Consider the following 22,604-nt stretch of genomic DNA (forward strand, 5'->3'; position numbering starts at 1 on the left):
GTTAGCTGACGTCATGTTTACATTGGCTGTCGTATTTTTTGGAATAAATTGTGCCCTTTTAGAGATTTTTTTTTTTTAAACATTACGTTTACTGTAACCGGTTCAACTTCAATTGTTTTCATTCTGGCCTCAAGTACAAACGCTTTGGTCCAGTACGTCGTGTTTGTCTGTAAACCTGCAGCCGCTCAGTGACAATGTGAAGCAACAGACAGTCAGTGTGTCTCTTTATACAAACATAACACACACACACACACACAGATGCTTTTATTGTGCTCAATTTGTTTTAGACGATGTTTCACTTTTAGATTTCAGAGAGAGAAATATAACTTCTGTCAAATTAAGTAATTTGTTTAGAACCAACTGATGATTAATTAATATCCTAAAATCTAAAAACTACTTCAGACCTGATGTATGAACATTAAAACATTTCTTTAACACTGAAAAAGAAATTGCATTTACAGGTACAAACAACGTCTAATAGAATTTGAAACGTTTTGATAAATCATAAAACATTTCCACAAGCGTCACATTACATACAAAACTCTTACTGAAGCCAATAATTAGAGAGCAGTGTTGGAAATGTCTTACATTCTGGACCAGGTATCGGGTCGAGTCGGCACTGATCCGATGTCAGTCATCAGCTCATTTTCACTACGCGGGAACAACCCGATCGGTACGAACTAATACTGCAGCTCCATGCTGACGTTGTGAAGAACAAATGTGTGTTGGAATCAGCAGTAGAGCTAGTTGACGTTAGCGGTTGTCTTGCACTGAGTAGCATTATGTTCAGACTCTTAACCAATTTGCACTTTTTTAATTTCTACTGATAAAAGTCCAAATGTGATCTCGCAACACTGACGCTCAACAGCTTACGATTCATAATTCAAACTGCTAATTCAGAGACACTGGTTATCGGTCAATACGCAGTAATGAACGGCATCAGAAGAACTCGTGAGACGCTTGTGTCGATGCTTTAATCCTGATTAAGATCTGTCAGAGCGCTGATTCTATTGATTTAAGAACATCGGTTGGTTTAACTTAAAGGTGGTTAAGAAGCCGAGTGGTACCGAGTTTCAGAGCTCCGTCACCTTTTCATTGAAACTCAGTTTAGGAAAAAACGGCTTCCTGAGGTTTTACGATACTATTTGTCTAATTGGCTCGTTAAGCTATTTAATTATTAGAATCAAGTTGTATATTTATGGCTCGTTAAGAGGTGGAATGATGAATTACTAGTTTGTACCTAAAATCTGTTGAATACTTTGATAAAGTAATAAAACTAACAAGTCAATGGTGGGACGTTTTAGCCCGTACCAGTCGGTGTTTTTAACTTCTAACTCTGAAAGAATGTAACGCTTCAGGTTCAAGACTCTAAACACCATCATACAGAATGTATCGTCTCTCAATCGTCCATCTGCTGAATGTAGTGTCGTACAAATCCATAAATAAAAAACGACTAAATATCCTTTTATAGCATCGCAACACTAACTCAATGCACTACTGACGCTCAAACAGGAAGTGTGGACCCGGCTAGACCTCAGTGGAGTCCACACCTGCAGCGTGTCGAGGTTACAGGTGTGGTTTCACTTCAGTGTCGTCGTCTCCTTTAAGAAATCACACCTGTGACCTGCTCGTTCATTAGCTCGTGTTCTCTGATGTCAGACGGTAGTTTTGAAAGCTTTCGAGATGAAAATGTTTTATGTAGATTTGTTTGTTTTACTTGTTTTCTTGCAAAATGTGAATTTGATTTAGAGCTGAAGTTTGACGTTTTGGTGAAGATGCTCAACATGAATCGCTTACTGGCAGTGAAACCAGACGATTGATACCACTCTAGTTCAGTATTATGATGAGGGTTAACTTACAGCTAGTTAGCTTAGCATAAAGACAGGAAATGCGAACGTCTACCTACCGCCAATTTTAAAGCTCTATAATTAAAACATTGAATTATCAGTTTTACACTGTTTTTTGTAGGGATGAAACAAAAGTTTGACATGTTGATTAGATATCTTAAGTTAATGGTAGTTAGCTTTTCTCTCCCGTTTCCTCATATTTTAACAGACTGATGTGAGAGGTATTGATCTCTAACGCTGGACCAGAAAGCAAATAAAAACGTTTCCCATAATGTCGAACCCAATGTGAAACTGGATGACCTCCTCTTCTACCTTTAGGATGATGAGCAGTTTGTTTGGCTCTGACTCTTAAAAGACGAGCGGTTTGTTTGGCTCTGACTCTTGAGTTGCCATGTTAAAAACTGTATATGTAAACTTTTGTTAAAGTTCTCTTAAGTTAAGTTTTTAAAGATGGAGTTTCGGTGTGGCGCTGACTTCGGTAGAGTCTTAGCTTCTTTTCAATGTTTTGGTTCATCACATATGGACTTGTAACAATCCATTATCCATTATCCAACACTACTAATGATAAATACGCTCGATTCATTTTTCAGTAAACGTTTGTTTTTGCTGCTTCACACATTCTTTCATTCGTCGATATCAAAAGTCTGAGGACGCAGCCGCGACATCCTTCTCGTCTTTGAGTTGTTAAAACGAGACAAAATAAATAAAAAGATCATTTCCTGCGGCTGCGTCCTCACAATGACAGCAGATATTTAACACTTCGTGGTCCACGTGTGATGCTCCGCCGGCTGCCGGAACAAGTAGAACTCAGATTCTGTATCATTTCATTTCTCAACGTCTTTAAATCCTCCTCTCATTGGCTACGATCTACGCAGGCTGTAGTAGTGGAGGTAACTTATTCACTATGTTGTAACACACAAAAAGCTCAAGACTTTGTACTAATTTTCAAATAAAGAGGCTTTGATACCACAACAGTTTGTCCGTCTACTGGATTTATTTAATTCTTTTTTATTACAATAATGAACGATTAGTGAAAGTTTACCAGAATAACTTTTTGGAATAGTCTAACTTTATTTAAGATATTTACAGTGTTACAGATGAAGAAAAGTAATCAACTTGGTTCGGACGTGCTGATTCGTAGCTCCTGCCTGTTGCATGGAGAGTTCTCCGTGCATCCATTATTCCAGGTCAACACACCGATTCGCAGAAGGGAGCGGCCGAAGAAACACCATCGCACCCTGTGGGAAAGTGGAGGGGGGGGGCTATGAAAGTGGAGTGCATGCTGGGATTTCTTTTTTTTTTTGGGGAGCCCCAGATGTGGCGATGGGAGTGCAGAAACATCCAGAAAGAAAAGCAGCAAAGAGCGACAGAAGGAGTGAAGGAATAAGACTAGTGCATAGCGATCTGGTCCCAGAAGCCACCAGTGATGGAAGGAGAAGTGTGTTTGTGTCTCAGGTATCACCCCCCCCCCCCACGAAAGCAAACTTCAAAACTGAACCCCTACCGTCTGCCACCAGGCACGTCTTGGTAAACAACACCGTTAAAATGTCTCACACTGTCGGGATTCAGCGTGTTTTAGTGTTTCTTCTTTAAAAAGCAGGATTAGAACGAGCTACAGGCCTCCGCTGACACCTGGTGGTAAAGTGAGAGAGCGGCGGCGGCGGCGGCGGCGGCGGGCTCAGCGCTTGCCGAGGCTCCAGAGCGGGTCCAGGCTACTGAGCGGGTCGTCGCCTTCCTCCCCTCGAGTCCCGTGGAGACCCTGACCCTCGGCCGGCTGCAAGAAGCTCTGCTTGGTCACCCGCTGCTTCCCCTTGCCCCCTCCCTCCATGGAGAAGGCCTCGGGCGTCAGCGCGGCCAGCAGCTCCAGGGACGAGGGAGCCGGAGCCGAGGAGGCCGGTGGCGGGCTGACGACGTCGGGCGTGGGCTCCGGGACCGCCTGGTGGTCGTCTGCCGGTGGCGTGGAGGGGGAGGGGGAGGGGGCGACGGCGTCCAGACCGTTGGGTGGAGGAGAGTGGGTAGGGGAGATGAGAGGCGGGCTGCAGGAGGAGGGAGGCTGGAGGTCTGTGGGGGGGACGGGGTCCTGGAGCGGCTGGACGTCGCCCAGCGAGTCGAGGCCGGGCAGGACGGCGCCGACCGGCCCCTCCGGGCCGGAGGGGGCCTCCATGGCGGGGTCTGTGGCGCTGGGGGGCCGGATGCTGAGCTTGGCGATGGTGGCTTGGATGGAGCTGATGGGCATGTCACCGCCGAGGACGATGTCCTGCTGGGACTCCTGTCTGGAGTAAGGCTGCAGAGAGACAGGTTCAGATACAAATAAACTAGTAATACTAACTAATAATGGTAATAAACTAACTAATAATGGTAATAATACTAACTAACAATGGTAATAAACTAACAGCTCTACTGGAAATAAAGGAGTACCTCGTCTGACCACAACTCGTAGAATTCCTTTGGAACAATCAGGTGAGCAAAATGTAAGATAATACAACATTAACACTAAAGTGAGAATGATTGAAGCTACCGGGGAATAATTCAAAGAGTTCACTAGAGGAACAACTCTACTCTACTTCCTTCCTGACAGCGGACATTTTTAAATACAAACACTTGTAAATAATAAACACTGTAGAGTCGCATCAACCAAATGACAACATTAAAAAAAAATGTTCTCACTTCTCAGGCAGATAGTTCTGGTTTTATTTGAAGTTTGAGTTACAACAACATAACATGAACCATAACCAGTAAGTTTGAGTTAATTTTGCAAGAATGAAAAAACATTTGCCGGCACCAGATCCTTATCCACAAACCTCTACAGCCAGTTTGAATATTTTACCATCTCGTGTTCTGAACTGAGTTTTGAGTGTCAGACCTTTGTGGCTGCGGAGCTGCTGTTCCTGCTGCAGGTGGCGGTCGTGATGCCGTGTCTCTGAAGGACCAGCTCAGCGTGCTTCAACACGGCCTCGTAGCAGAACTTCAAGTGGAGCTGGAGACGGACGCAAGAGAGAATATTCAAGTATGTCTTCACTCCGAGTAGTTCATGTGCATCCTGCTATAATTACAGCGCTTGGTGAGTTTTAAAGCCAGAGTGTGATTTATAAATAAATGTAAACAATAAGCATCTGCTGCAGCTGTCAGCCGATGATATGAATGAAAATACAGATCTTCTCCAGTATGCTGAGGTCTGTGTGTCTGACCTTCTCCTGCAGCATGTTCTTCCTCTGTTGTCTCATCTTCTTCACCAGCAGTGGAAGGTCTGGGATCCCGTTTCCCGCCTCCAGCTCCTGCAGCGCGGCGTACAGCAGGCAGAAGACGCCGGTACGTCCGACGCCCGAGCTGAGACAGACGAAGAGGACAGCCTCTGATTATTTAGCGACACTTTTCACATACACGCACGCATATATTGTTTTCAGGTGCTATTTAGGCATCACTTGGCTATCTGACACACACACACACACACACACACACACACACACACTCACCTGCAGTGCACCACGACAGGTGTGTGTAAGGGCCTCTGGTGGAGGTAGTGTCCATGAACCTCCTGGATGAATCGCAGCAGGTTGCTCTTGCTGTCAGGAAGGCCCCTGATGGAAAATATGAATAAACGATGACTCTAGAATAATGATTCCCAATAATAAACCGTACACACGATCACGATAATGAGCCATGTCTGTGTGTGTTTCTATAGACACTAAAAATAAGTCTCTCACAGCTCCGGCCAGGAGGTGAACTGGAGATGGACGACGGTGCGCTTCAGGCTTTGGTCGCGGTACTGCAGGCTGATCATGCGCTCCATGTGCGTGGGCGTCGTCTTCTGCGTGGTGAGGCTGAGCGTGATTGGTCCCTGAGCGAGCTGCTGGCCGCGCTCCGTCGGGAAGTAGCGCGCGACCTTTCCCTGATGAGAGATCGAGGAGACGACGTTAAAAACACGAAGACGGCAACAACGGGGGTAGGAGACGAATGAGGAAATGACTTTTACAGGATGCTTCTATAGAATAATAAACTTTAATTTAAACAGACTAGCTGAATATCAATAGATATCCACAAAACAAAATGTTTCAGCAAGTCTAAATATCATTAATAATAAAAAGAAAAAAACCTCCATTATAAATACATTGTATTAATCACTTCCATATTAATCCCAGTGCAGACTAAACTTAACTCCGTACCTTTTCCAGCTCCTGCTCTGAAACCAGCATGACTATCAGCGACACCTTCTGCTCATACACCATCAGCCAGAAGTCCGCCGCTGTGCCGGTGAGCGGAGCCTGTGTGGCAATAAGGCGTGGGCAGTACGGCGACAAGTCTTCCACATAGCTGGCGTTGATGTAGTCGTCTTTGCCCGATTGCAGCACCACGCGGTTGAGGTCATAGGGCATGACGTCCTGGTGGCGGTTCTTCATGGTGTAGCAGCGGGCGATGGCGATGGACAGTTGGCGGGCGTCCTTCTCCTGCTGGTCCTGTAGCTCTTTCCAGCGGGCGTCCAGCACCGACAGGCCACCCTCGCTCTCCGAGGGGTGCTCCAGAGAATCCACCCGGGCTCTGTAACGCTCCAGTTCGCCGTGAAGACGGGCGACGCGCTCCGGCGCTTGGTACGGGTCACCCTGGATCAGCAGAACTCCCTGGGAGCTCTTCTTGCGACGCTCCCCATCCTGCGGGTCAGCTTTGGTGGGTTGGAGGACATTAGTGGGGGCCTTGGGGCCTCCTGGTTGGCTCTCGGGGCTCGAAGAGAGGAGGTCATCTGTGCTCGAGTTCTGGCGCTGAAACAACGATGTGGAGGGAGAGACAGCGGAGGGGGAGGGAAGAGTGGGAGGAGCTGCGCCTCCAGGGGCGGGGGCTGGCGTGGGTCTCTGCTGGGGGTTCAGACTCAGAGAAGTAGGACCTGGAGAGGGAGATGGGGAGGGGGAAGGCGAAGGGGAAGGAGGGACAGCGTTGGGTGGTTGAGCCGCTGGAGGACCTCCGGGAGCCGGCTGGATCATGTGCTGTGCGGGGGGGACGTGTGGAGCACTTGGAGGCACATTAGCTCCTGGAGCTGAAGGATACATAGTGGAGGGCTGCGGGTGGGTCATGGGAAGAGGAGCCTGAGGTTGTTGGGGAGGTGCAGGCTGTGGAGCCAGAGGCTGCTGAGGCATCATGGGAGCCCCTCCAGGGTAGCACACTCCCCCAGAATGAGGGGGCTGAGTCTGGGGCTGGATGGGCATCCCCATGGGCTGTTGGGGCATGTTTGGTATTGGAGGCTGTCCGGGATGGGGGTGATGTTGTGGGGGTAGTGCACTGGGAGGCATCTGTGGCATTGGGCCCCTTGGCAGGTGGACCTGAGGACCGGGGGCCATGTGAGCTTGCGAGGCTGGAGGCATCTGAGGCCGCAGGGTCGGGTGAATGGGATGACTTGTAGGGGGCATGTAGTTCTGCGAGACTGGCGGCATTTGCTGACTTGTGGGGGGCATTTGTGCTCTGGGACCACCTGGTATCTGCATCTGTGGGTGGGGCGGAATGTGCTGGGCATTAGGGGGCATTGAGATTTGTTGCTGTTGTGGCAACATGTGCTGGTGAGGGAGCCCAGGGGGCATCTGTTGGTGGGGATGGGGCAGGTAGGGCTGAGACACAGGAGGTGCTGGCTGAGAAGCTGGGGGCATGTGTGGATGTACATGCTGAGGTGGCATCTGGCCTTGAGGTGGCCTCTGCATGGAGCCTGACATCATCTGAGGGTGATGCTGGGGTGCATAGCCCGGTGCAGTCTGGTAGCCCTGGGGGAGCTGAGGCTGGGGCTGGTAGCCATTTTGTTGATGTGGCTGCAGCTGCCCCGGGAACGCCTGCTGGTAATGGGGAGGAACGCCAGGCTGAGGGGGCATGTATCCATGATGGTAGCCCTGCTGAGCCTGGAGATGAGGGTGAGGACCAGGCATAGCCCTCGGCCCAGGCTGGTACCCCTGAGGCAGTGGATGCCCGATGGGCTGAGGGTACGGCTGTTTCTGCTGCTGTGGTGGGCCTTGAACGGGCATTCCTGGTCGGGGCATAAACTGGGGATAGGCCCCCATCTGTGGCGGTACATTGTAGCCAGTAGAGGCTGCAGGAGGGACATGGTGGTGTTGTGGTACCGGGGCATAGCTGGGGATAGGGGCCTGGTTGCTATCCACGATGGCGGTAGAAGGCCGGACTGGGGTCGGGGCTACAAGGCCAGGTTGGGGGGCTTGAGGATGGGGTGGCCGATAACCTGACGGAGGCATCTGTGCAGTCATCTGAGGGAGGGGTCCGTGCGGCAGAGGTCCAGAAGTAGGATACTGAGCGATCCGTGCCAGGAGCTCCGGAGGAGGCAGGTTGGCAGGGAAGCGAGCGAGACCAGCAGCTGGAGCACCAGGCCAAGGCAGAGAGCTAGCGGAGGAGGGGAAAGAGGACATGTCAGGGGGGAGGCTGCGGAGCTCTTCGGGCAGGTCACCCCCCAAGGCCAAGATGGCTGCACTCAGCTGGGCCAACTCTGGATCATCCAGGCTGGAGCCGGCCGAGTCGACATCCGAAGCCTTCGGCTTCAGGGAGGGCTTGGCTGCCGTTGGTCGTGCTGGGGGCTTCTTCTGGATCTCTCTGAAGAGGAGACAAACAAACAGAGAGTATCAGTAAATGAAGGATCTGACAGTACAAAACCAGATCCTCATTGTGATAGTATTGTGATAAATTTCTAAACTTTCAAGAATCTCACTCCTGCTATTAAAACTTTATGGTTATAAATGTGTGCCCCACCTTTCCAAGGCGGGCTTCCTCTCCTCGGCCCTGGTCTGACATAGGGTCTTCGCTCTCTCCAGCAGACGGGACGCTTTGGCCTCCAGGTCATCGTAGAACTCCTTCCCCTCCTGAGACTTCTTCATCAGGTCCTCGTAGGCTTCGTAGGAGCCCACCAGTCCCTGGACGGTGCCGTTCCACTGCTGCTCCGTCTGGCTCAGGCCCTTACGGACCGAGGCGTACTGGACGTTGGCCTCCGTCAGGGCTTTCAGGATGTTCTCCTGAGCTGCCAGGTTCTGTTCGATGTACACCTTCACCTGCTCGTACTTCTTCAGCTGCTCCTCAAATATACGCTGAAAGGACACCGGTTAGTGAGAGGTGTCAGTGTAATGCTTTTTAAAAAAAGACTTACCATACTTCAGCCACAAGCAGACACTAAACCTACTGGCTCTGGTGCAATTTTTAGCTCTAAGTATGTACTACGTTACAATCTGCATTGGCTTTAGGGAGTCACAGGTCAGCCACATACCCTCATGTCTGCCCTTTCCGTGGTGACGAGGGTGGAGGTGATGTCGTCCTGCTGGATTAGGTCGCGGAGTTGATTCTCCAAAGAGCTTCTCTGTTCCCTCATTTCCTGCACCTTCCCCAGGATCCGCTTCATACACTGCAGCCCTGCTACTTCCTCTGCACGCACACACACGCACACACACACACACACACACACACACACACACACACACACACACACACACAGGGGGTAACATTCACAATTCAAACATGACGAATACATCCGATACACCTGTTCAGAGTTTAAATCTCATCTTTGTAAGCCCGGTTTTGAAAGGTGCTGTATAAATACCGTTTTTTATACATAAGATTAGCAACATATTGAGCTACTTTTCACAAAACAATGTAGCGACACGGCTTCTCTTCACAGTCAAACATCTGAAACCGACAAGTTAATTTTTTAAAGGAAAATATACCTTTTTACTTTCTTACTTTATAAATGCTCCTATGACGCATGTTTATGCAAAACCCAATAAACAAAGTTAAACCCTTGAACATTAAGGGTTAAACAACATTACCTAATTCGGCTTTAGATGTGTGAGGATCCTTCGCTTACTTAGAGCTAATTTGATATTTTTAGGTTTTAAATCATTACTCTGACAAAACAAACACGTTTATGACATGTAACACTATTTTATAAGCTAAATGTTTATTGTTAATAATCTTTAGTTTCAGCTCTCAGATGACTGCACGTTATCTTTGTGCTTTACGTTGATAAAACATATGTGAAGGACTTTCTTAGAGCAGAAAACGACTTTCATCAAACCTTCATTCAACTAGTTTAGGCTACTGTGCTAAACCTTCTACATCACACACACACACCCTCACCTTCGCTGAGCTGGGGCCGGGGCAGGGCCTCCTTCAGGCTCTCCAGTGGCCCCCCCAGCAGACGCAGGTTGCTGATGTGCAGGTGCATGGCCCGGTGGAGCTCCGTGTTGGTAAAACTGGCCTTCTCGTGGGCCTCCATGTACTTCTCCAGGTCCCTGCAGATCTCAGCCAGAGCCTGGGCCTGCGCTGCCGGGTGCACCTCGCCCGCAGCGGGGCCGCCCACCTCCTGGAGGGCTCGCCTGCCGGCCTCGTCCACCTCTAGGACGTCTCTTATCTCCTTCAGCGAAGACTCCACGTCGGTGAAGACGCCCGAGAGCCCTACGGAGGCAAGAAAATGTGACAGGCGTTATTTACACTGAAGCTGCAGAGAACACACAAACAATCGTAAAAATATGGCAAAAAAAAAAACAAGACTTAGAATAAGTTCTCTCACAGTTTGGGCAAGAAAATGTGCATGTTTGAATGTGTACATTATGCATGTTTGTGCAAACAAAGTAACACAGTTAGACTGCAGGAGAAGTTATTTTGTGATCATCGGAATCAGCTTTATTGGCCGGGTATGAGTGCACACAACAGAAATTTGTATTTGTTTTTTGTTGCTCTCAATGCAAAGCTGCGCTAGAGTAAACATAAAGATGTAGTAATTATGTACCGACCAGTCAGTGAACGAAGATACAACAAGGAACAACGTCCATGAGTCAGACTGTTTCTGTAAATAATACTCTAGTGCAATTGTGCAAAGTTCAAATATGCTGGATTAAATATTGAATGACGAACGTAACAGCTTGCTTTATGACTTCGGTACTATTTGCATGTATACATGCGAGTTTACAATATATTCAGCAGCTTAGATTTATACACGTTACCTTACAAATGTATGCATACGATTAATGTAATCGTCTAAATAAATATAACTTTAAAGTAATTCTCAAAATAGTCAAGGTTTTTCTTCAGAACGTCCGTTTTGTTAATTTGTTTTTGCTAATTAGGGACAATTAGATGATAAATCAAGACTTTTTGTTCAGTCAAAGTGTGTGTGTGTGTGTGTGTGTGTGTGTGTGTGTGTGTGTGTGCTCACTGACCCTGCATGGACTGGATGAGGCTCTTGACGGTGTCGGGTCGGACACTGAGAGCAGCACACTTCTCCATCAGGACCGGAGGGATGTGGCTGTACATGTCCAGGTTGTCCACCGACTCCGGCTCCAAGCCCAGAGAGTCCATGAACTGCCTGCAGGAGGAGACGAGACCGGTCAGCTCGTACCGACACAGTGAGTTCTGGTTTAAAAACATCATAATAATAATAATTCTGTTCCTTTCAGTAAATCACTTTTACTTTTGAGGATGAAATGGCCATAAAAAAGGAACCAACTTCTGGAAAATGATGGATTCTTAAAGCAAGATGTCCACTGATTTTATATTCAATTTATATTCATATGCTTGAACTTTAAGAAACTTATGGACCAAACAATAAATCAAACCTAGAAACTATTCAGCAGTTAATTTGATGATGAAAATAATCATCAGTTGGAGTCCTAAAATGCACCTAAATTGAAAAGTTATGAATGATGATTCGAACTATTCGGTACAGCCACACACATTTTAGCTCATTTATTTTGCAGAAAAGCTCCTTATGCTCACACTCACACCTACACACACACACACACACACACACACACACACTCTCGTACTCACTCTAGTGTTTCATTCCTGCTCTCGATCTTGGTCATGACATCCCTCAGCAGCTTGGCCTTCTCCTCACTGGAATAAAACAACATATCCGCAGACATCAGTAAACATAACTCACTCTTCTTCACTTGTCTAATACTTGGCGTCCACTGAAGGTGCCAACCTGTACAGCGAGGAGGCTTCATGGGCGGCCATTGGCACCAGCTTGGCGAACAGGTCTGGTCCAGTAACACTGGGGTCTGTGGGGTTGACTGGTAGAGCTTTCACCAGCGGGGCACCTTGGGAGGACACGGAGCAGCTGGTTTTTACTGGCACAGTAACACATGAGCTCAACTTTATAGAGAATCGATCAACCGAACACGAGGGATCAAAATCAATAGCAGAAGAGCTACAGCCTCTCTGGTTTGTCCACACAACAGCAGCCAGTCAGTTTGAGAACCAATGATCGCATTTTGGATAAAAGGCAAGATTTTAAATTAGTGAAACCTGCTGAGTCACATAGCTGCACAAACCACTAGCACACCCAGTTAAACAAATCCATGGACACACAACACAGAACAGGCTGTTAATGTCACAATGCATACATACATAAATCTATATGCAAATCCTGCTTTGCATGCGCACAGGGATAAAGACGGTGCAGGAGAACACACTGTTACCTTTGACTGAGGCCAGAGTCTCCAGAGAAGGAACCGTCTCGTGATAGATGAAGTCATTGTCTTTCTTGGCTGAATTAAACCTGCGGGTGAAAAAGACAACGTCCTAACTATAACTATATTTCTGCAGGTTTTGATTCAAAAGTAAGACACCAGTGAAATAACAAGTGACACAAGAGTTATTGCTCACTTTCCCCCGATAACGTCCATGGTGAACCTCAAGGCGTCTTGCACGCTGTCAGGTTGTCCCTGGTTCCCAAGAAAACACAGAGGAGTTGATTTAGAAAACTACAGAGAGGGTTACGGTGAGAACTGAAATCATCTAATCGTGTGTTGATGGGGAACATTGTACCTTGGCCAGCTTGATGGCTTCAGTGAGCTTGTCCAGAGAGCTCTGCAGGTACGCCAACTGATGGAAACAGAACATGTAGGTGAGCAACAGGAGCACACGCAGGGGAGAGGAAACATCGAGACATTTAGCAAGAGGGAAGCAGCTCACTAAGACTGTAAAACTAGCTTACAGAAGCTTCATTTCACGAAGACAGACGTCAACAGTGTTGGTTGTAATGTCTGTAAAATGCTTATTTCTAGGAAAGGTGGAAACACCAGCAATAAGCTGAAACATCCTTCTGCCCAACCGAGCAGCACGACCTTCATGGCAGGTAAACATCCTGTCAATATGTCAATTTCAATCCCTGATTGTGAACCAAAATAAAAGTATATTTGCTGCAGCTTTTGTGACAAGTGGAGCTAAACTTTCAGAGTATTTCTGTGCTGCTGTGAGATGAAACGGTGGCCTCGTTGAGGCTTTACAGACAGAAAACTGCTGGAAAATTAGCAAGATTTATTTCTGTATTTCTTGCAGGAACTAGAATATGTATTTTGCAAATTCCCAGAGAGACGGTTCATTTCTGTCTGGAACAATGCAGTGATCAGCAGTGGAAGAAAAAACAAATCCTAATTAGGAAATGTGGTCCTACCCGCTCTCCGTACTTCTGCTGCTCCTCGGCCTGTTTCCCCATGTGAAGCTGTGAAGAGAACAAACTAAACGGTTACCAAATAATCAAATGACAACACGCAGACACGTTCATACGTGCATCAAATCACCACACACACACACACACACACACACACACTCTCTCCCATTAGACTCACATGTGCAATAGAAGCAAAGTAGTAGATCTTCATCTGGACCAGTTTCTTCCAGTCTTTCTGAATCTTTCCCAGCATGGACACCGTCTCAGAGTTCTCCAGCGCCCTGCAGGCCTCTTTATAGTAATCCACCACCTGCAGCACCACATCCACTTATAAACCTCCCAACATTTGAATCATTGATTCACATGATGCGATATCATTAAATGAGATTCATATCTGATGGTAAGGAGCTGACCTGAGCGCTGATGCGAGCCACCAGAAAGCTCTTCCTGTTGTCCAACATGGACTTCTCCAGAAGACACTCCTGAGCCTGACCCTGAGAGGCACACACAGGTTGATGAGACATGTTTCTACGTGTGTGTGTGTGTGTGTGTGTGTGTGTGTGTGTGTGTGTGTGTGTGTCACCTACCAGCATGAGGTTGATGCTGAGGTTAAGGATCTGGTGGCTCATGTCCACGCTGAAGTTGTGGCTGAAATGGTCTCTCAGGTAGGAGAATGCCCCCGCCGAGCACTGGAAGTGCGTACACGACACCTTCATCCCCTGGACGGAGAACAGAGAGTCAGTGGGACTGTGTGTGCGTGTGTGTGTGTGTGCGTGCGCGTGCGTGTGCGTGTGTGTGTGCGTGTTAGTGCGTCTCACCTCCTCAGATACCCTGTTATCCATGGCTCCCAACATGGAGTGCAGGGCCCCTACGGAGAATCCACAGATAGGTTGTGTTCAGTTCCACACTCATAAACGATATTTGCTTACATCAAAAGGCGGCATTGATACAAGATTGACTCGATTGAAATGAGACCATTGAACACCATCAGTTACATTTATTTCAACTCACAAAAATAAACTATTTGTGATTTGATAATTTTATGACTGGGCTCTGTAGGAAGGAGGTGCGCTTGAACTGAATTGAGGACACAGGCGTGGCATGGGAATTTCAAAATAAAGGCGTACCTTAAAGATGAGTACGGTATGTATCAAGGTTTGATATCAACGTTATTGAATTTCTTTATGTTTCTTTGATGCTGATTGACTTACTTCATATAAACGTATAGTCACATCTCTGGTAAACACAAAATCCTTTTGTGTAATTCTTTGTGGAGAAACTACAGATCTGTCGTTTAAATCAACTAATTGATTAGTCAACACAATGTTGACTAATCAATGTATTGTTACCTGTATGTATGTAGCCAGAGCAGAAACGATTAGTCGATGTATCTTGATAATCAATTGTTTGTTTGTTAAATGAAATACATTCGTCAAGTAAAAAAGCCAAACATGTTCCAGCTTCTCCTGATCGTACATTACAGTAAACTGAATATCTTTGGCTTTTCTACCGTTGATGAGAATAAAAAAGCCATTTGGAGACCTCAACCGTTGGTGCCTTTCACTAGAGGTTTAATTGAACAATCGATTAATCGAGGAAAATAATCAGCAGATCAAATGCAACGACAGAGGAGTTCCATTTAAAAAGAGAAAATCAACACGCGAGTTAGTTTGAGCAGTTTTAAGGGATTCTGACCACAAAATAACAGCTTTTAAGATTTTAATTTGTGAAGTGACAAAAGAAAATTATAGAATTTTACAGTTCGAGTCTGAACTGTCTTTTTAAACGTGTTCTGCAAAGTTAAATAAGTTCAAATTAAAAGGTTTGGTTGTGTTAACCGGTCTAGTTTAAAAGAAGAAGACCATGAATTGCTCGACATGACCGGACTCACCTAGATTGTAGAGGATGCAGGCTTGTTCGTAGCTGATGTCATCGTGGGTGACGGTTTTTCCAGAGAAAATCTCCGTCCTGCACACAAACAAAGATTAATTCAGCATTTATTACAGAGTATACAATTAAAATACAGTGAGTGTGTATACACAAACGTTTTGTTAACAGTTCATTTGAAAAATTAAACAGCGACTATATTAGACATACTAGTTATACGCCATCTTACAAATCATGTGCTCAAGAAATCACAAAAAAGAAGGACAATAAGAGTGGATTTTCATTATTAATATTTAACAAAAGGTTCATATCAGCAAATAAAAACACAGTTATCAGTCTGATCCCATTCTGTTCAAAGGGAGGAGACATCATGTAATCCAGTCTGCTACAACGAAAACATTAATTAAAAAACTACAGTCTTAACAGGTTGAGCTGTTCGGTGAAATGTTCCTGTTATTTTGTCCACCCCAGACCTCCAGCGTTCAGGCCAGGCCGGACATGTGTGTGTGTGTGTGTGTGTCTGTGTGTGTGTGTCTACCATGAGATGGGTACAGCAGCCTCCTGGCCCGTTCCCATGGGCACTCGGCTCTGGACGTAATGCAGCTGGCCGAAGTACTTCCTCAGTGTGCTGCATCCCTCAAAGTCTCTCGTCACGTTCACCGCACTCTGTGAAACAGATCGACCATCGTAACGTTATATTTGAAAATACGAACAACTTAATAGTAACATATAATTTATAGGAAAACGTGTCTTTATACTTAACATGCATCAAATACACTGATCTCATATTCTATGCGTGTCTAATTTCTCAAGCTTTAGAAATAAAACCAGTCCGAACTTTGTCACTCTCATTGTCATCAAAACCACGAAAAATAATGTTTTGTTCTGCATTCTTACAAAAGGTTCATCAGATAAAGTAGCCTGAGCTAATTACACAGAGCGGGCTGAAAAACCATCACCGTCCGGGTGAAACACTAAGTTTTCATGGAGTCACGTTTAATCAGCTGTTCTTCACCGCTGCAGCTACAGAACGTCTGCAAACTCACTGTGACCCAAACACAGCATATAATCCTTCCTGTACAGTAGTTTTAGTATTTAACGTGTAGAACGAATCAGTCTCTTAGTGGCGTTTCCAAAGAGCTCTTTTTCAGATGTCCTCTGGACTTGGATGGATGCGTGTGACCCGGCACAGCACAGAGTAAAACAAAGCAGATATCACTTAGTGGTCAGATTGAGCTTTTAACTGCACTCATCTGCCATTAGAATGTCCCCCAGGAAATAATACGACGCACGCGCGCGCGGGTTCTGTAGTGGTGAAGCACTGGAGGAAGGCTTCCTTCCACCTTCAGCGGATGGGGTGAGAGGTGGAGCGTTAAATAGAGAGAGAGAGAGAGAGAGAGAGAGAGACTTTATTTTGCCCACAAAAAGGACGAATAACTGGGTGTGTTGGTCAACGTGACCCAATCAAATCCTCCAGAAGGCTCTGAACAGTTTACATCCACATCATCTAAACTACCAGTGTACCTAAACATCAAGTACTGGAGAGATCTGGTGTTGTTTCACACACAACCCACCTGCCGCAGAGTCTCCAGTTTCTTCAGCTGTTCATTGTAGTTGTCTGGATTCTCTCCGTAATTCTTCAAGATGAACTGGAGGAAAAGAGAGAAATCATGAAATAAATATGTTATGAAGGCTTTGACTTTAACAATACAATATCAGACATAAAGGAGAACCGTTAACAGTCACTTAAAATGTCTTTAAACTGTTGCTAATTCATCAATATGCTAATCTGTTGAGACTAGAGATTGAACTCTCTTGCAGCATCTGGAGTTCTCCCATCATGCATTGCGAAAGCTTTCCTCGTCCCCTTGAGCCACTTTAATAAGCAAGCAAGCTACTTAATGGAGGTGAGCACCCTGCAGACCTGCTTGTGTCAGAAAGGTAACAGATATAACTTAGCCACTACTTTACTGTTTTCTTGAAGGTGTTAACTCTTCTGTGACATGCAAATGAAATATGTAGTGTTTGATAAGTCTTTCCTTTGGCAGGGATTCTAGGTTACATTTCTGAAGAACCTGCTGTAGTCAGGTACACGTGACAATGAGATCACTGTTTATTATTCTCCATGTCGTCAGACTGACTGGGCCGAGAGGAGCCACGGCTCGTCACTTCGGCCTTTAACGCGTTAAATAGGTTTATTTACGAGTAACGGTTAAGTTAGCCACTTTACTGGAGTGCTGACGCTACTTATTAACTTCGACGTGAGCTGCTAGCTTATTATTATTATTAGCTAGCGTGAAGCTAACGTTAGCAAAAGAAAGGCGGTGGTCGCTGGGAGATTTATTCAGATTCTTAGCTAGCTGGCCAGGTTAAGAAATATCCCAGCATGCAGTGTGTGTGTGTGTGTGTGTTTTTTAACGGTGGCTAACGTGGGCTTCTTTATTGGGTTATCCAGTCGTCCATAATCCCTGTTTGGTTGACTTTCGACCTCAGCCCTGTTGCTTCCATTTCCCCACCCCAGCTCACCTGCTTGACGGCCGGGCTGAACTGGAACTCCCCAGCCTCCTTCAGATCCAGCCAGATCATCGGCATCCGGGGAACCGCCTCCATCGCGGCACCGAGTCCTCACGCGACTGTCGGCCGTTACAGTGTCAAAACCCACGTCGGTAGTTTTGTGTACGTTAACGAAGAAGAAGCTTTCCTCCAAACAACTGTGTCATGTATCCATTTACACTTCAACCGGAAGCTGGTTGCACGTGACGTAAGCTTTCTATATGCGCCGTGTGGGTTTGTGGGGAATGTAGTCAGTCCTCTCCCATTTCTGCCCAAAGACTAGCCTATAGCTAGGGGAAATTCCCACGATATTTGTTCTGATTAGTCTAAATTCTTGAAATCTAGTACGCAAATACTTTGACCAATTATCTAACAGTATAGCATTGGAACTTTTAGATCACATGAAAAATGACACTTTTATCAGTAGTCAAAGTCAGAAACTTTGAAAAATGTAGGTAACATTGCACTGTAACATTCAATTTGTTATGAGTTTCCAGATACCAAATAGCCTACTTTTGTTTTTTTCCTGAAATAAAATGAATAAATATATAGGGAAACAACAGTAGTCACATGTAACTATATAGTATAAGAAAAAAAATCACTTTTCAGCCAAATGATTTTACCAATTTTTAAATATTCGTTTAGTTTAAGCCCAGAGAACATTTCCACCAGTGCAACATTTCTACCATGAACCTGTTGTACATAGGTATGGTGAACTCATTGGAAAGCAGTTTGCTTACATTTCACACTTCAGCTTTGTATGATAGCCTGGAATGAGGACAAGAAGAAAATGTTCATGTTTGTTTATTCATCACGTGTACATTTTGGTGCAGAGAAATGTCGGTTCAGGTAAAAATAAAAAGCATCATGAGCAGTAACAGCATCCAAGGCTACACAGACGCAGGAAGGAACGATAAAACCTAAAAGTAATTCAACAAAACAATCAGTTTTATTTAGCAATAAACACACTGGAGACATTTCGGCTGCTTGCAATCTGCAACCTCCCAGCTGGATGCCGCCTAATGCTACACACTGCACCTTTTAAATAACATAATTCAACCCACTTTCCCTTTAGTGACTTCTGTCTATTTGAGTTTGTAGAACGTAGCCAAGTCTCCTCCAGCAGGGACTCCTAAAGCAGGGAATAGACCGATTCCAGCATAGAGAGGCTGAGTGAATGTGGTCTTGACTCTGTGGAGGAGGGTCATGGTTTCGGAGACGCTGTAGAACGACAGATTTCCTGCACCGTGATCCAGGTACACTCCTATTCTGGAGGACTGAGGAGCTGGGATGGTGTTTTTGTTGTACATGAATTTGTATCCGCTGTTCTCAAAAACTAATGCCCAGGATATGTTGTTGCCTCCGAATCCAAGTCTGCTTGTAGAACCCCCTGTGTGCTTGAATGCAACTGCTACTTTAACTCCTTTCCCTTTGCACTCCCCCTCCCAGTAATGAACCCCCAGTCAGCCACTCTCTACTCAGGACCTGAGGCCAAGCAGGGAATCGGTCCGGGTGACTAGAATAAGACTGTGCTTCGGACACGTATGTTTCTTTTCTGTTCCCCTCAGACAACAACAACAACTGTTTGTTTGCTGTGTTCGGATCCAGTGTGATGTCGCAGGAATATTTCAGGAATATTTCAAGAATTCATCTCTGGTCTTGGGCTCCGGGTCAACAGTAAAACGTCCGCTTTAGTCATTCCTAGTGAGATGTTGGTCCACTTCTCCTCTAGTTTGTCTCTGACTTCTGACAAGGTCCCCGTTATGCCCTCAAAGTGCCCCACAGGACTTTTATTTACCGCGGAGAAGTCTTTAAGTCGACCGAGTCGTGCCAGGGAGGGGTAGCAGCGCCGAAACTCGTTGTGATCCTTGTTGCGTGAGAGCCTCCTCAGCGCAGCGTCTTTCCTCTTCAACCAAGTAATCTTACGCTCCGTCTTCTCTTGAAGCTCTGCGATCTGACTCAGCTTGCCGTTCAGCTGGGATCTGATCTCTTGCTTCACGTCAGAGCTTCTTTTCTCCACGAGACGGATCAGCTCGGCAGAGATCTTCTCGCTCTCCTCCAATTCTTTATCTGCAGAGCGATTGATCGTCTCCACCTCCTGTTGAAGCGCCTTCGCGTCCTTCTCTCGCTGCTGGATTCTGCGGCCGATGCGTTGTCGACTCAGCTTTATCTTATCCCGCCTCCTGGTCCTTTCTGCCATGGCGGTCGAGACTGTGGATTGACAGATACACTGTCGATCGGCGCAGCATAGCATCTTCATCACCTCCTCTTCACGAGAGCAGATGTTCTCCTGGAGCCTCCCGGAGGGGTCCAACAGCTGGTGTCTTTCAAAAGCAGGGGATTCATAATGAGGCTGGAGGTGTTGCTCACAGTAAGAGGCCAAACAAACCAGACAGGACTTGAAGGCCTTCAGCTTTCTCTCGGTGCAGACGTCACAGCCCACGTCTTCAGGTCCGGCATAGTAGTGATCAGCAGGAGCAGCTTGGAGTCCAGTCTTCTTCAGCTCCTCCACTAAAACTGTTAACATGGTGTTCTTCAGCAGGACAGGCCTCGTTGTGAAGGTCTGCCTACACTGAGGGCAGCTGTGGATTTCATTGTCTTCCTCTTCATCAAAGTGGGATTCAATACAGTTCATGCAGTAACTGTGTCCACAGGGAATAGTCACCGGATCCTCCAGCAGATCCAGACAGATCGGACAAGAGAAGGTTTCCCGGTTCAGCTGGACTTCTTTCAGCGCCATTACTCCTGGTGGCAGGGACTGTTTGGTATGAACAGAAACAAGTCTGTGCTCCGACTCAAATACTCAAATGTTCCTGTTTATTTGCTAATCATCACTGAATGGGGCCCATCAGCTCCTCCCCTATCACATGGTGTGGTTACTCCCAATCTTAACACTTGCTAATCAGTGAGGGGGAGGAAGCAAAGCAACAGGGGCCCAGAGCAGAGAGTGGGAGGAAGTGGGAGGGCTTTATTAGCATGACCGATCAAAATGATTGCCAAAGCAGCAATATGAAACAATAGGCAACATATCATCAATGATATCAAATGCAATATAATAAAGGCAGTACAGCCATCTCAAGTTGTTTCTTTCAAACTTGAGAGAAGGTAAGCAGAAGGTGAGTTGTGGACCTCGAGCTCAAACCCTGAAAGTGGATCCTGACTTCGGACCTAATCTGAGAGGCATAAAGTCTTTGATTCCTCCGTGTTGAACCAATGCTGGATGGTCAGCAGTCCCTTCTTTCAATGAACTTCTAATAAACACACTACAATGTGTATTACTGCCCCCAATAATCACTACCCTGCACTTCCTGTTTAAATTAATGTAACTTTTAAACTCTGGATTATGATTTACTTGACCTTTTGATCATCACATGGGTTGCTGAAACCACCAACACAAACACATTTCTCAGATTTAATGCTGTCGGCCGCGACACAATGGTATTTGGTATATTGTTTTGTGGCCTTTAAATTATCTTCAGTTTTGAGAAAAAGGTGGATACAAATCTCAGCAAGGTTGCAAAAGAAGGAATCATTCAGGAGTGGGTGAAAGAAAAGGAGTCAATGTGCGGGTTTAGCGAGGAAGTGAGAGAAACTAAACGACTGTACTCGATTGAAACTCCAACAACAGTTCACCAGGCAGGACCCCCCCCCCCCCCCACACACACACACACACACACACACACACACTCCACCAACGACTGAATGACTTCAGGTCTTCTTTTAAAGACAATGGGACAATCCTGACGACTGTCTCTCACCTGTAGAGGGACGTTGAAAGGCTGTCCGTTTGCTTTGGAAATCTAAATGTATAGACTGTGTTTATCATGCCAATAAAGCCCCATTGATCATCATTTGAATAGAATTGAGCTGTTTGAGAGACAAAGCTTGAAACTGTTTTTATTTTGTTGTTCATTCTGCACTTAGTGCTTTCATTTTGTTAACTTTGTTTGATTTGTTGCGCTTGTTTGAATTTTTTGTTTTTTAAAAATCAAATAACCTGTTTTTATGTTTGTTTTTTCTTTTCTTATTATTTTTATATGAAGATAAAATGTAGTTAATAACAGCCGAGGGTATATTCAACTAACTCTGTAATATAATACAATAATAATAATAAAATGTAATTATGTAATTACTAATTATGTATTTTTCTTGACACATGGGGACACAATGTAGAAGCAGGTTTAAAGATGAGCTCTAAACTCATATTTGAATGGCCAGCATGTTTATTCAATCAAAGTAATGGATTAATTAATTCGGAAAATCCTAACCCTTTTCTAAAATTTAGTTTACTGAAAATAATTCATATTCTCCAAAATAAATGAATAAATGCACTATGACCAACTCTGCACAGAAGCTTCTTGCTGCTTACACCAACTGAAGTTGAAATCTGATTTTACCTTCAAAATAAACTTACTTCCTGGTAAACACATCATGACCATACATCTCTTATCGTTATATTAAAGTAAAACCTGCAGGAAGCTTCAGATGAAAACAAACTAGAGCGTTTCACTTAACACTAAGACTTTTTAGTGACACATACTGCATTATTTCCCCCAAAACACATTGTGACGCGGGTGTCGCTTTTGTTTTATTTTGAAAAGTCAAACCGGAACACCCTAGGTCCAATCTGCCTTACTTTACGTTTGTCGTGTCGCCGCCATTTTTGATCCTCAAATAATAAAAACAAAACAAAAACACAAATGATAAGCTTATTTTGTTTTCGCGAAGAAGTTACATAAAGTGTAACAATCATCTCAGGTCCACCAGAAACCAGAAATAACTAAAAGATACTCTGCTGACATCGCCATTTTTAAAGGCAAGTATACCACGATAACTAGACGGCTTAAGTGTGATAACGTGCGTCCTCTCTACTTTAACCTCGTTTGTTTATTGGT

At 45.5% G+C, this 22,604-nt stretch overlaps 2 protein-coding genes across 2 annotated transcripts; both read right to left on the reverse strand.

The window, feature by feature from the left end:
* Window positions 1-2,831: 2,831 nt before the first annotated feature.
* Window positions 2,832-17,885, reverse strand: ptpn23a (protein tyrosine phosphatase, non-receptor type 23, a). Its single transcript, XM_079164270.1, has 24 exons — window positions 17,683-17,885; window positions 16,731-16,805; window positions 15,695-15,822; window positions 15,161-15,237; window positions 14,088-14,137; window positions 13,857-13,988; window positions 13,683-13,763; window positions 13,448-13,579; window positions 13,273-13,320; window positions 12,645-12,701; window positions 12,483-12,541; window positions 12,296-12,375; window positions 11,800-11,914; window positions 11,643-11,708; window positions 11,033-11,178; window positions 9,951-10,268; window positions 9,085-9,239; window positions 8,577-8,908; window positions 6,011-8,420; window positions 5,552-5,736; window positions 5,321-5,425; window positions 5,036-5,174; window positions 4,711-4,824; window positions 2,832-4,131 (listed from the first exon to the last, which is right to left on the reverse strand). The coding sequence occupies exons 1-24, from the start codon at window positions 17,764-17,766 to the stop codon at window positions 3,526-3,528; spliced, it is 5,694 nt and encodes a 1,897-aa protein (XP_079020396.1). The 5' UTR covers window positions 17,767-17,885; the 3' UTR covers window positions 2,832-3,525.
* A 909-nt stretch (window positions 17,886-18,794) lies between these two features.
* Window positions 18,795-20,449, reverse strand: LOC306699734 (tripartite motif-containing protein 16-like; the record flags this gene model as incomplete). The annotated part of the gene is made up of 3 exons (XM_079164455.1): window positions 18,795-19,045; window positions 19,188-19,347; window positions 19,508-20,449. The coding sequence occupies 3 exons, from the start codon at window positions 20,447-20,449 to the stop codon at window positions 18,795-18,797; spliced, it is 1,353 nt and encodes a 450-aa protein (XP_079020581.1).
* Window positions 20,450-22,604: the final 2,155 nt, after the last annotated feature.

The sequence above is a fragment of the Pholis gunnellus genome (genome assembly GCF_910591455.1).
Source record: "Pholis gunnellus genome assembly, chromosome: 8".
NCBI classification, from domain to species: Eukaryota; Metazoa; Chordata; class Actinopteri; order Perciformes; family Pholidae; genus Pholis; species Pholis gunnellus.